This window comes from Crinia signifera, chromosome 5 (genome assembly GCF_055691185.1).
Source record: "Crinia signifera chromosome 5, ASM5569118v1, whole genome shotgun sequence".
NCBI classification, from domain to species: Eukaryota; Metazoa; Chordata; class Amphibia; order Anura; family Myobatrachidae; genus Crinia; species Crinia signifera.
In genome coordinates this window covers 198491573-198505388 of record NC_139221.1, presented here as the reverse complement: position 1 = coordinate 198505388, position 13816 = coordinate 198491573, and the positions used below count along the sequence as shown (strand labels likewise).

The 13816-nt window shown below is 43.9% G+C and overlaps 1 protein-coding gene across 2 annotated transcripts in view; it reads left to right on the top strand.

Moving 5' to 3' along the window:
* Positions 1-13574, top strand: part of LOC146080769 (uncharacterized) — a 95626-nt gene extending 82052 nt beyond the window's left edge. For both annotated transcript variants that reach the window (XM_083188416.1, XM_083188415.1), the window contains exons 16-17: positions 1955-2707; positions 10752-13574. In XM_083188416.1, coding sequence (XP_083044542.1) covers positions 1955-2707; positions 10752-10807 — 809 coding nt within the window. In that variant the 3' untranslated portion in view covers positions 10808-13574. The remainder of the gene's footprint in view (positions 1-1954; positions 2708-10751) is intronic.
* Positions 13575-13816: the final 242 nt, after the last annotated feature.

The window sequence follows — 13816 nt, the reverse complement described above, 5'->3', positions numbered from 1 at the left end:
AATCGCAATTGCACACTTCTTAAAATTTTGAATGGCAGCTCCCAGTTACTGCACATTCTAATGATAAATATAGGACTGCCTCCTTTTATAACAATATAAGATATCTTTGTGAATTATAAGAATATTTTTGATATATAAGTTTAGTATGTTTACAAACGAAGGGCGGTACTCACACAGGTGAGAGGACTAATTAGCTCCCCAGAGTGGTATAAAAACAGCTACTGTTGAGACAGCTAGCACTTGCTCCTGAGGAAGCCGGACACACAAATATACCGGAGAAACGCGTTGAGCTTTTACTGAGCAGACGGGGTACCATCCATCCAGTGGACCTATTCACCTTTCCTGCAAATTGGCATCTTTCTTCACCTAATCCTTCCAACGCTGAGGCTGTGGGATTTAGCTTGGTCCCTGAATTTGGATATCACGGTGAGCCACACATAAGGGGATTTGTGCTAAGTGGCAACACAGAGCACTGGAAAAATCTTGGTCCAGTATAAACCCTTGGATTACAAAAATTCTTATTCAAAACACAAGGAAAATCAAGGATGGTAATATAATTACAATATTATACCCCAACAGCTGCTATTTGACTTTTAAAATTATATTTTTTATCATATATATATTTTTTTCTACACCACCCATTGGTGGATGAGACTGAGCCCACTCACCATTAGTCCTTTTTAATATATAAAAAAATGCATTAATGTGAATTAATTTGTATATGTATGTAATTATTATTTTGTTGATTTTATTATATATTTAGTAAAATATATCTTTTATTATTAACTACACACCGTCCAATATTGTTTTTTGTTCTAAACAACCAGCGCCAGTACAAACCAATTTCTTTCTCTCTATATATATTTGGGGCTGACTACCCCTAGTACCGGCTGCTGTTAATTGCGCACCACACACAACTCCTCTTTTCTTTGTTTACTGCACATTCTATACCCACTGTATACCAGTGTCCCCTGTGGAAATGGATTTAACAGTGAGTACCATAATTCTGTTTTTGTGCTGATTGCAGGCTTTGGTATACTTATATGTTTTGTCAAGTTTACGTTGTTCTAGCAATGGTATGGTGATAATAAGCATATATGATCTGCCTTAGTTATTCTGGTTCTCTCCTTCTGGCAAATTCCTTCTTAGATGGACATAACCATGTGCACTGCAGGGAGGCAGATGTAAAATGTGCATAGAGAATTAGATTTGAGTGAGTTATTTAGTTTCTGTGCAGGAAAAATACGAACTGCTTTTTATTTACACTGAAATATAGATCTCATTTTGAAGTAAAACCCCACCCAAATCTAACTCTCTCTGCAAAAGTAACATCTACCCCACCTGCAGTGCACATGGGTTTGTCCATCTAAGAAGGATTTTGCCAGAAGGAGTGAACCGATATCATGGGCAACCCTGTATGGACTTAATATCATGGGCAACCCTGTATGGACTTTATATCATGGGCAATCCTGTATGGACTTAATATCATGGGCAACCCTGTCCATGGTGTAATACAGTGGTTCTCAACCTCAGTCCTCAAGTACCCCCAACAGTTCATGTTTTCCAGGTCACTCAGCAGGAGCACAGGTGCACTTATTATTCACTGACACGTTTTAAAAGATCCACAGTTGAAGCTAATTATTTCACTTGTAATTCTGTGTGGAGACCTGGAAATGTGAACTGTTGGGGGTCCTTGAGGACTGATGTTGAGAACCACTGGTGTAATAGACTGTGATGCATAGTCTTTTGACAACCTAGTCCACTAATGACTCCTCTTACTTGTACTGACATTTCTTCTCCGAATGGCAACAATGGGTGATGTGGCATACTCCCATCACCACACTGTTTCCTGCAACCTTATTATTTTTTTTATTTTTTAAGTATTCTTTGTTTTGATTTGTTATTTGAGGATTTAATGTTCGTATATATAAATATATGCATTGGTTTTTTTTAGACATTGCAAAATGGGAGGCTCTTTTTACAGAACATCATCCTGACAAGAACCATTCCAAATTCTCTTGGGGTACAAAATCACAGTCGATTACTAATTCAGAAATAAGCGAAGTGGTTACAAAGAAGGAAAAGATCAGGAGAGATTCTATGGATGTGCTGTCCACATTCACTTTGTTCTCTGCACACAGTTCAGCGACTTCACCTTTTTTATTGTTTAAAAGTCAAGTCAACAGCGATTGTAAAGACAAAGCACCCCATGATGAAATCCATGAGCTAGAGCAAAAAGAGCAAGAATCTCCATGCTCAACATCTTCACATTTAGATAATGTAACTATGACAGAGGCATCAAATAATCTAATGGCTACTGGCGCAGACCAGCAAGATGGTGAATGTAGTTCACTTAACAACTTCCCCATTAACACTGATCTTCAAGATAATGCAGAAAAATCCCATCAGAATTCAGACTTTGAAATTAGTCTTGATCATGAACCTACAAGTGGTTCCAATCAACAAGGTGATACACACTGTGCTGAAACTTCTGATTTGGAAACATGTACAAGTGGTCACACAGATAGCAAAATTGATGCCCAGGATTCACCTTCATCTGCCTCGGATAGTACATTACCATCAAGCAAGTTGCAAGATTCTGGAAGACACCTTAGTCCAGAAGTACTTCAGCTTTTTAAAGGAAAAGATAAAGATAGCATTATTCATATTCTGAGGACTCTCTCACCATTTTACCCAGCGCTTCAAGGTAAGCACTTTTGATCTTCCTATTCTTAATGGGTTTTTTTTGGAATGTTCTTTTATATCGAGAAAATTACGCAATGCAATAGACAAGGTTTGGTGTATATATAGTGTGAGTGGCATATTAAACAAGAAATCCAGATGCACAGAAATGCTCCAACCAAGGATAAAATAGATGGGCTAAATATAATAGAACCACCATTCTGAAAGTCCGGGTTAGGCTCCCAAAGTAAACCCTTTTTTAATGGTCTACATTAAATGTTGAATAATGTTATTGCTCTTATTTTAAAGTGGCTCACTATTGGATCTGCTAATAGCATTAGGGCTGTTGAGCCTGGCTAGACGTTGGACCTGAAAGGGTTAAAATGAGTTACAGCAGAGTAGAGACTTTTCCTATGTGTATACTAAACATCGCGTGAAAATAGACGGTACTTGTTTCCTAGCACGGCGCCTGTCGCAGGTGATCACATACCTTAACTTAAGGTATGCGATGGATGCGATCGACGCAATTTCAGGGCTATTTCTAACCTTTTCCCGGACAATTAAAAAATCGCGTCCATCGCATGCCTTAAGTTAAGGCATGCAATGTGACCGATGCGATGGACGAGATTTTACATAGTGAACAATGTTAAATGGGCCAATGGACCCGATTTTTCATTGTATACCCACCTTTATGGATATTTTACATGTGAAATGTCCCCCCCATTGTTAACGCCACCCCACGATGAACGCCAACCCGAAGCGTGGCGAGCACAGCGGTACGCGTCCTCCGACCTTTTCATACCCCCACTATCCACGTCGGCGTGGAGTTTATTTTATATAGTGTGGCGAGCCACCGAGCCCGAAGCGTGGCGAGCGGACATGTAATACCTGTGAAGTAATGCGGGGCTCGCTGCGCTCGCCACGCTTCGGGCTCGGTGGCTCGCTGCGCTCGCCACACTATATAAAATCAACTCCATGCCGACGTGGATAGTGGGGGTATGAAAAGGTCGGAGGACGCGTACCGCCACCCCTTGCGGGCTCGCTGCGCTCGCCACGCTTTGGGTTGGCGTACATCGTGGGGTGGTGTTAAACAATGGGGGGGCATTTGACCCATCAGGGTGGGTATACAATGGAAATTGGTGTCTGGGGGGCATTTAACATTGGGCCCAATGTAAAATCGGGTCTCAGGGACCATTTCACATTGGTTTCGATGTAAAAATCGCATCCATCACATGTGATTTGGTTGCATGCGATGCAATCGACGCAATTTTTTAGGACCCGATGGATACAATCAAAATCACAGGCGCCGTGCTAGGAAACAAGTACCATAAACAGATTAACTCCTAAGTTGGTGGTAAGCATCTGGAGTAGACTTAATGATTCTACGTGTTGGATAAAGCTCTGTTCCAAAGTTTCACAAACATAATTGTCACCTTCACACATCCAATCCATATCTATAGTTAGCAGATAGAACATAATCCTGGATACATAAAATGTTTACCCCTCCATGATTTAAGTGGTTGTTGCAATTTAAATAAATAAATATGAGGCGTTTATTAGCCTATATAATATTAGTTAAGGCTGTGTTTTATAGTACTTTGATCACGTTTGGTAAGTATGATGGGAAGCATTTGCAGTAGATAAGATGACAAGGAAAACAAATTGGAAATAAATAGTTAATCGGAAGATGTTTCCTTTTGTAAAATCCACCAATATCTGATAAAATGTGGAAAATCGGCAGAATAAAGATCAGAGGGTTGAGGTGGGATTTGCAAGCCTAGATAATTTAGGTAGCCCTGGGACCATCTATAATAAACCAAGGCCATGATTGGCTCGATAGGCTGCGAAGCTCCCAGCTTACCGTCCCAGCTTACCGAGTCCCAGAGGGCCACGCCCCGCCACCCCACTGAATCACCGCTGCCGTATCCCCTTGCAACCGTGCGAGGGGATGTGTCACGAAAGGGTGGGAGGTTGACGTCAGCCACCTGGTTCTGGGACACCTCCTCCTGCCTGCAATCCCATGGGAACGCCCAGGGTTTCATGGGGACGCCCATGAAATGTTGGGCGTTCCCATGGACAACACACGTCTCCGCCACCCCACGCCCCTGGCCCGCGTCAGTCCGTGCAAACGGATTGGCAACTACGGAAGTTGCTGAATCCTATTCAACTAGGGACCCGGCACATGCGCATAAATCATTATGCACATGCACAGATAAAAAACATTGGTCCCCCCTGCGAGCGTGTGGGGGGACTAAATGAACCAAAATGACCCCTAAAATACCATATCCCTCATGGGCTAAAGCTTCAGTCTTGGTAAGATGAAATATAAAAATTTGGGGTGTTGCCAAAATGTAGGGAATCACAGTAAGCAAGCATTATGCACATTAGTCCAACTTATAACAAACACATTTTGAGCAGAGTAAATAATTGTGTAAGGATTTGTTGTAAGTATTGCGCAACCAGCCTGGTGAGCTACTTTAAATCCGGAATTAGCAAAGAAATGGGCCATTAAGATTTGAGAGAGGCCACAATTCTAGCTCCATGAAAATCAGGTTTCCCACAATATGAGATTTAAAAATAATATATAAATGTGGCATAAGATGATTATTTTGATGTCCAAGGGTCTGGCGATTTTCCCTTCTGCATGATTTTACTAAAGACAGACGTTCTGATTAAGTCACCGTTGCAGTTAAAGATGCAATTTGTCCCCATCTGTTAAGACTGGTAAGCCGCTGTCTATATGTAAATCCATACCCAGCGCAGGAGCGTCAGGTGAAGCTGCAGATGTTATTTGGTAGTATTGAAAAATAGCCTATGTCTCAGTAATACATGGGGAGGAATCATTTTTAATTTGTAAAATATGAGAATAAGATCAGACAAAATTAGCCAGTAGTTTTCCAAACTTGTTGCCTCTATGAAAATACCGATCACATTGATGGCCTGGGATGCGGTCATCTATTAGAATGAACTTAGGTCTACAGTCATTAGGTCGACCCCACTAGGTCGATTGGCAGGAAGGTCGACCTGACTTAAGGTCGACATGGGCCAAGGTCGACATGACTTAAGGTCGAATTTGCCTAAAGGTCGACATGAGGAAGGTCGACTGGTCATAAGGTCGACATGGTTTTTTCACTGTTTTTTGAGCCGACATGTGCCGACAGGCGGTATCTCATGCCCTACCATCCACTAGGGCGTGGTGGGAGAATAAAATAGTGTGCCGAGCGCAGAGAGGCACCGTGCCCGAAGCATTGCGAGCGATGCGAGGGTCCGATTCTCATTGCCAACTGTGTCCATGTCGACTGTGTCGACATTCGGATAAAAAAACAGTGAAAAACCCATGTCGACCTTATGACCAGTCGACCTTCCTCATGTCGACCTTTATGCAAATTCGACCTTAAGTCATGTCGACCTTGGCCCATGTCGACCTTAAGTCAGGTCGACCTTCCTGCCAGTCGACCTAGTGGGGTCGACCTAATCACTGTAGACCTAAGTTCATTCTGACAGATGTACCGCTTCCGATGGCCTAAACTAAATTGAGCACTCGAGAGCATAATGTAATCACATGCAGTCTTCGCAGTAACATAGGCCTGTCTAGTGTATGGAAAATCTTGTTATACCCCTCAGGATCAAGCAGACTATTACGGAGTGAGATGCAGGATGTGGAACAAAATTGGAAACCCTCCTATATGTTTGGAGGTGAATGAGTCTGCCTTATAGCCCCCTATCCTGCTAACTCATAGACTATTGGGGTCCGTGGACCTCTAATGAGTTTCTTGTAAGTGCCACATTAATGTTTATGAGGACTTTTCGTCTCGTGGTTTTTTTTTCATATTTCTTTCTTTACTGGTATTAATTCTTTCAGTACCAAGGGAATTTGTCGAAATATGTGTGAAAATTGCCAAGCAAACATTTTTATTCATTTTTATGACCTGTAATGTTTACCTCATATAAGAAATATAATCTCTTTTTACATAACAATTTTTTATTTTAATTTATATACCAAATGTGAGCGCCGCTGGCATTTTTAGCGGATATTTTGGACATCTCATACACAGAGATGTTGGCACTATCAGAGTTAAAACAAATTTATGTACAGATATTCCATGTTATTATTATTATTATTATAATTTTATTTATAAGGCGCCACAAGTGTTTCGCAGCGCCGTACAAAGGAACAATACAGGGAGACAAAACTTGGCATAACATTGAATAAATAACAAAAATACAGTACAAATAAAGAGCACCACAGTTTCAATACACATTACAGCTTAAATGTAAGTAGTGAGGACCCATTCAACATACAACTAGAGGCTTGAGGCCAATGATGGAGATGAGTATGAAGATGGTCACTGAGTGTTGGATTAAAGGAGAGCTGTGAGTGAAATGTGAAGAGAAGTGGGCTTTGACAACAGGAGGGAAGAGGGCCCTACTCGGAGGAGCTTACAATCTAGTAGGAAGGGGAGACAGACAGATTACAAGAGGTGCAAGCGAGGGGGTGGTGGTTAGATAGCAGGATGTAAGCAGGCAAGGGGTCGGAGAACCAGCTGGTTTATGCAGTGGAAGGGTACGCTTTGATGAATAGGTGAGTTTTCAGTGCACGTTTGAAGCTTTGCAAGGTCGGGGAGAGTCTAATGGAGCGAGGGAGTGCGTTCCACTGAAGGGGTGCAGCACGGGCAAAGTCCTGGACTCTAGCATGGGAAGCAGTGATCAGGGTGGAGGAGAGACGACAGTCGTCAGCTGACCGTAGAGGGCGGGAGGGTGTGTGAATGGAGATGAGGTTAGAGATATATGGAGCAATGGAATTAGATATGGCCCTGTATGTGAGTGTGAGGTGTTTGAAGAGGATTCTGTAGGGGAATGGAAGCCAGTGCAGATTTTGTTGAAGGGGAGTAGCAGAGTAAGAGCGGCGGGAGAGGAAGATAAGCCTGGCTGCAGCATTGAGGACAGATTGGAGAGGAGCTAGTTGGGATTGAGCGAGGCCAGTGAGAAGAGCATTACAGTAGTCAAGTCGTGAGATGACTAATGAGTGGATGATCAGCTTAGTTGCACTCTGTGAGAGAAAGGGCCTGATGCGAGCAATGTTGCGTAACTGGAACCGGCAAGAATGGGCCAGGGCTTGGATGTGGGGTGCAAAGGAGAGGGAGGAGTCAAGAGTGACACCCAGGCAGCGGAGTTGGGGAACAGGGGAGATGATGGTGTTGTTAACAGTGATAGAGATATTAGTAGGGGGCATAGCTCTGGGTGGGGGAAAGATAATAAGTTCGGTTTTGTCCATATTCAGCTTCAGAAATCGCTCAGACATCCAGGTAGAGATGGCAGCGAGGCAGTTGGAAACTTGAGAGAAAACAGTGGGGGACAGATCAGGAGAGGAGAGGTAGATTTGGGTGTCATCCGCATAGAGGTGATATTGGAAGCCAAAGGAGTTAATGAGTGCACCCAGAGAGGAGGTGTACAGAGAGAACAGAATGGGGCCAAGGACGGAACCCTGAGGGACCCCGACAGGAAGGATAGAAGGTGGTGAGGTAGAGCCAGAGGCAGAGACTGAGAAGGAACGGTTGAAGAGGTAAGAGGAAAACCAGTTGAAGACTGTGCCAGAGAGGCCAATGTTTTGGAGTGTGTGGAGGAGGAGAGGGTGATCCACAGTGTCAAAGGCAGCAGATAGGTCCAAAAGGATAAGCAGGGAGAAGTGACCCTTGGATTTGGCTGACAGCAGGTCATTGGTGACTTTCACTAGGGCAGTCTCAGTGGAGTGAAGTGGGCGAAAGCCAGATTGAAGGGGATCTAGGATGGAGTGGTCAGACAGGTAGCTGGTGAGACGCCTGTAAACCAGCCGTTCTAGTATTTTAGAGGCAAATGGGAGAAGAGAGATAGGGCGGTAGCTTGTGGGAGATAAAGGGTCCAGGTTAGGTTTTTTAAGAATAGGCGAGACCAGAGCGTGTTTGAAGGGTGAGGGAAAGATGCCAGTAGAAAGAGATAGGTTAAAGAGGTGAGCAAGGTGGGAGCAGCCAGTGGGGGAGAGGGAACTGAGGAGACGGGAGGGGAGAGGGTCCAAGGGACAGGTAGAGGGGGGAGAGGATGAGATGAGGGAGCGGACTTCCTCCGCTGTAGTAGGGCAGAAGGATGACAGAGTGGGGTAGTTGGTAGGGGAGGATGATTGGGGTGGGTGGGCAGCAGAGGGGGTATGGAAGGAGATATCATGTCGGATTACCTCAATTTTAGAGAGGAAGAAGGAGGCAAAGTCAGTTGCAGTGAGGGATGAAGGGAGGAGGGGTGGTGCAGGGCGAAGTAGAGTGTTGAAAGTATCAAAGAGACGTCGGGGATTGGAGGAATGGGAAGAGATGAGAGATTTGAAGAAAGATTGTTTGGTATAGGAGAGAGCAGCGCTGTAGGAGGAGAGAATAAACTTGAAATGGAGGAAGTCTTCCAGAGAGTGAGATTTCCTCCAGAGGCGTTCAGCAGAGCGTGCACATTTTTGCAAGAATCTAGTTATTTTGTTGTGCCAGGGTTGTGGTTTAGAGCGTCGAAGGGGAACAGTGTGGAGGGGGGCTACAGAGTCGAGAGCAGAGGTGAGAGAAGAGTAATAGAAAGAGGCAGCCTGGTTGGGGCACGTCATGGTTGAGAGAGGAGAGAGGAAAGTCTCCAGGGAAGACAGGACAGTGGGGTCAAGAGACTCGAGGTTACGTCTGGTGACTGTGGGTCTGGGCAATGAGGGGAGAGGGGAGGATGAGAGGGTGAAAGAGAGCAGATTGTGGTCAGAGAGTGGGAAGGAAGAATTAGAGAAATCAGAGAGATTACAATGGTGGGTGAAGACTAGGTCAAGGGAGTGTCCGAGATTATGAGTGGGGGTGGAGGTCCATTGAGAAAGTCCAAAGGAGGTGGTAAGGTCAAGAAGGTTAGAGGAGGCGGCATTTTTGATGTCAATAGGAATGTTAAAGTCACCGAGGATGATAGAGGGGAGGTCAGAGGCAAGAAAGTGTGGAAGCCACGCAGCAAAGTTATCAAGGAAAGGGGAGCAGGGGCCAGGGGGGCGGTAGATTACAGCCACAAGGAGGTGAATGGGGTAGAAGAGGCGGATAGTGTGTACCTCAAAGGTGGAGAATGTGAGGGAGGGCTCAGGTGGGATGGCGCGGAAGGTGCAGTTGGGGGAGAGGAGGATGCCCACTCCTCCACCCTGGCGGCCATCAGGTCTGACCGAGTGTGTGAAGGAGAGGCCTCCATAGGAGAGGGCAGCAGGGGAGGTAGTGTCAGATGCGGACAGCCAGGTTTCAGTGATGGCAAGAAGGTTAAAAAAGTGGGAGATAAAGAGGTCGTGGATGGTTGGGAGCTTGTTGCAGACTGATCTAGCATTCCAGAGAGCACAGGAGAAAGGAAGGGAGGGGACAGGTGAGATAGTAATTAGGTTGTGTGGGTTGTGGGTGCGTCTGAAAGGTGTGAAAATGTTTGTGTTTGGGTCTCCCTGTATTATATTTTTCATGACTAGTTTATTTTTTATTTTTTTATTTACAGCTTCTTATATAGCGCAGCATGTTTTGTTGCGCTTTCTACTGCACTTTCTACTTTCTGAAACCTACCCATTTAATTGCTGTCTCAATTTAGACATGAGTGGGAAACACACAGGTTAATCTAGTGGAGCAAATAGTGGGATAAAATGAAAGTGGTTTCTAAAATGAATATATAATAAAATGCTAATGTTGCTCCTAATCTCTATGGGAGGAATTAAACTGTTTTGCATGTTGGCAGACACTATGATGTAGTAAATTAAGTGTTGCTCTGTTCAGGTGTACCGAGCCACCAGTGGTGAAATTGTAGTTCCATCATTTTTACATGCTGGTAATACTGTAGGTTAAGAATAATACTTGTATGTAGCATGTCAATGGCAGCATAGGTAAATGACATAAGCTGTTGTTGGTCTGCATGTGTTTTTATGTGCTAGTAAACAAGATATGCTGAAAATGAAAGTGACCAAATCGTTTTGACTGCTGTGAAGGTATATTTAGAGATATGTGACATTGGTATATTCTGCTGGCAGTATTTATATGTGTTCCTAAAATGTATGTTTTGTTTTTTAGAAATGAACCTTGAAATATTTGCAGAAGAGCTGAGTGACGCTGGTGCGACACAATGATCCCTGGCCAAGCAAATGTTGTGTACTGTGTTATTTAACATGGCGCGTGTTTGTGTACAATGATGTGAGAAAAACATGACCATCATTGCTTTTGTTCATTTTCTACCAAATAAAATAAAATATTTGTTATGATTATTATTTAGGCTTGCATTATCAGATATGCAATTTAAATTCAAATATGGGACATTTTCCAGTTGTCAGTGAAAAAAGTTACTTAATACAGGTAACAGGGTTTTCCAATGCAAGATACACTTAGCAAGGAGCGATCCTGAATCGGACCCTATCTGAATTTGGCCCCAGCCCCGATGGTCGGGGTTTCCACTTGCGCATTCCTGCGCATGTGCAAACCCCGACAGCGAACAGCTTTGTCAGTTCACTGCTGGGAGGGAGGGCTGGCCACGGTAACAGGGGAACTCTAGCATTCCGTGGACGTCCCTATAAAATGCTGGATGTTCCCCTTTAGAAGCAGTTGTGGCGATGCCTGCTTGGTGTGGGCGGCTAATGTCACATGATGTCAGCACATGCCCCGTCTTCGGCGAACAGCGACAGAAATAAAAGTCAGTATAGAATGAAGGGAAGAGAAATCATTCAATGGTCAGGGACCATCAAATGATTTCTCTCACCCTCGGGTCACATGTGAGGGGATGTGTTCTCGTATATCTACTGACATGGTACCTAGGGGATTCAGCAGAGAGGGGGGAGCATTCGGACGGGCTTTGGTTATGGGCTCGCTAGGCAGAGAATGTACGCTGTCTAGCGAGCCAACCTGAGTCAGACACATTGAGGTTATTAGATTAAATTGATCGGAGAACAATAAAACTTTCACAACTGCAAACACCTTCATCAACCAAAAATGTTTTTTGATCCACAATAGGTTTCAAATGTTTGTTAAGCAAATGAACATTATTGTAGAAAATGGGTGTGTGTTTATAGATATTAAATAGTAGCAAGCTCCTATGTCCGGTGCCTAATTTCAGGTCAACTGCTTCATGTTAACTGTAAACATATATTAAATAACAGATGAAAACAGATTTAAATCAGATTTTACTTTTATACAGTATGTACAAATAAGGAGCCCCTATCAGAAATAAAAATGTTTTCATGTGGGCAATTCAGGCTTTTTTTTCTTTCATAAAGCAGCAAAATGGACCATATGCTCTTCTGTAGCATACTCTTGATGACTCATGTAGGTTACTTTTGGCAAGTGTTCTGTAGCTGTGCACATTTTGTATAGTTTTCTCATTAGCAGAAACAGCTAGGAGACCATGGGCCTAATTCAGTATCTGATGTAGACCTGAAACAGAAAAATGTGACCCCAGTCTGGGGGTCAGTGTTGCGGGATTAGTTTAGACAATGTAGACAAGTCCGAACCATTTGTGGACCGCAGGGACTACATGGCGTCCATTTGGGTAGCTGCTGCGCACAAAAGATTGCAGCGCAGTGACTAACTTTACGTCTTGGCGGGCACCCTACACCTAGCTAGGTGGCCCACGGCTTGCTAACAATGGAAGTTGTAGTTTTGCAATTGTTTGCAAAAATACAACTCAACCTGTATTAGGCCCCTTGTACACCAATTGCTTGTAGAACCCAAGCATTATGCTATAATGTAGTTAGGACTACAAACCAGAGGTAGATGGCATACTGATAGGGCCAGCAACAGAAATCTTGGGGTCCCCCCCAATCCCAAACCTTAATCTTAATTCTTCAGGACTCTTAAGATGTGTACACACAGGGGCGATAGGGGCTAAAATCGCTGGCAATATGGTCGCCGGGTGCGCACTCCCGTTTTTAGCCCCCTTATGATCGCAAGCTCCTGCGACCAGCTGATTACCTCTGCTGCTCCCCCCGGCAGAGGTTTCCTTTCATCAGCGACCATCTCTGGTCACTGATGAAAAGGAGACACTGGGCAATATATTGCTCAGCAATATATTGCAGAGCAATATATCTCCCCCCGTGTGTACAGGGCTTTAGTCACTAAACATGACATCCTTAAAATAATAGTTTTTGCAAATGATCCTTTCTCCATTTTTATACTTTCCTATAATGTGCCGCCAAGTCTATTTTGCCAGTAACCGCCCTCATAGCCACCCCCCGACCAGATACAGGACTTCTCCATTCTCCCTACTGCCAGTGCAATTGCGGGCCAAGCAGACAAGGGGGAAAAGACTGCGAGCTGCTCAGCTGGGTGGGGGCGCATTCACAGTACAGGCAGCTGCCGGGGCGCAGTACAGGAAACTGAGTAGAGTGGCCAACACAGTGCAGGAAGCGGATGGCCATGGCAGGTGGTGGCACAGACACTGTACAGGCAGACGAGCCGATGGCCTTGGCAGGGCAACTGGGCACAGTAGTGCAGTTAGCTGCAGCGACAGAGGGGGTCAAAAGCGGCTGCCGCAGCCATACTCTGCCACTGGGGCCCTCAGATTTTCGGTGCACACACACACACACACACACACCCCGTCCCCCGTCGCCAGGCCTGCATACTGACAATAGAAAATACACACCCCTTTATTGGGTACAAAATTTATATTAATATTTTGCCTTGTTATTCAAATTTAATATGTTATTCTTTAAAACAATTAAATGCTTGAGTTCTGTTGCTTACTTTAAATTACTGTGATATCTTGGTATTTCATCAGATGTGTTTTCTATACACAAAAGTAAATTGTTTTAATAGTCCCTTAACTCATTATGTTTGGATTATTTTGTAGAAACCTTGGTTTTAATGTAAATACTTCTTTTTGCAAATAAAGTGGTTTGTTTGGATTCATTTTTGTGTTCATTCTTTTTTAAATATTTATTATACAATTAAACAACATACAGGGTTTGTATGAAAAGTAATGAGACCAAACAATAAAATGTCTTAAAAATAAGACCCTTGTGCATCGATACACTTCTGCCAACAAGTTGTCCATGCTTGGAAGGCGCCCTGGAAGTCCTTTTCCAGAACGTCCTTCAAGTAGCATGTCGAAGCCGATTTGACCTTTGCTACGGTCCCATGGCGGTCTCCCT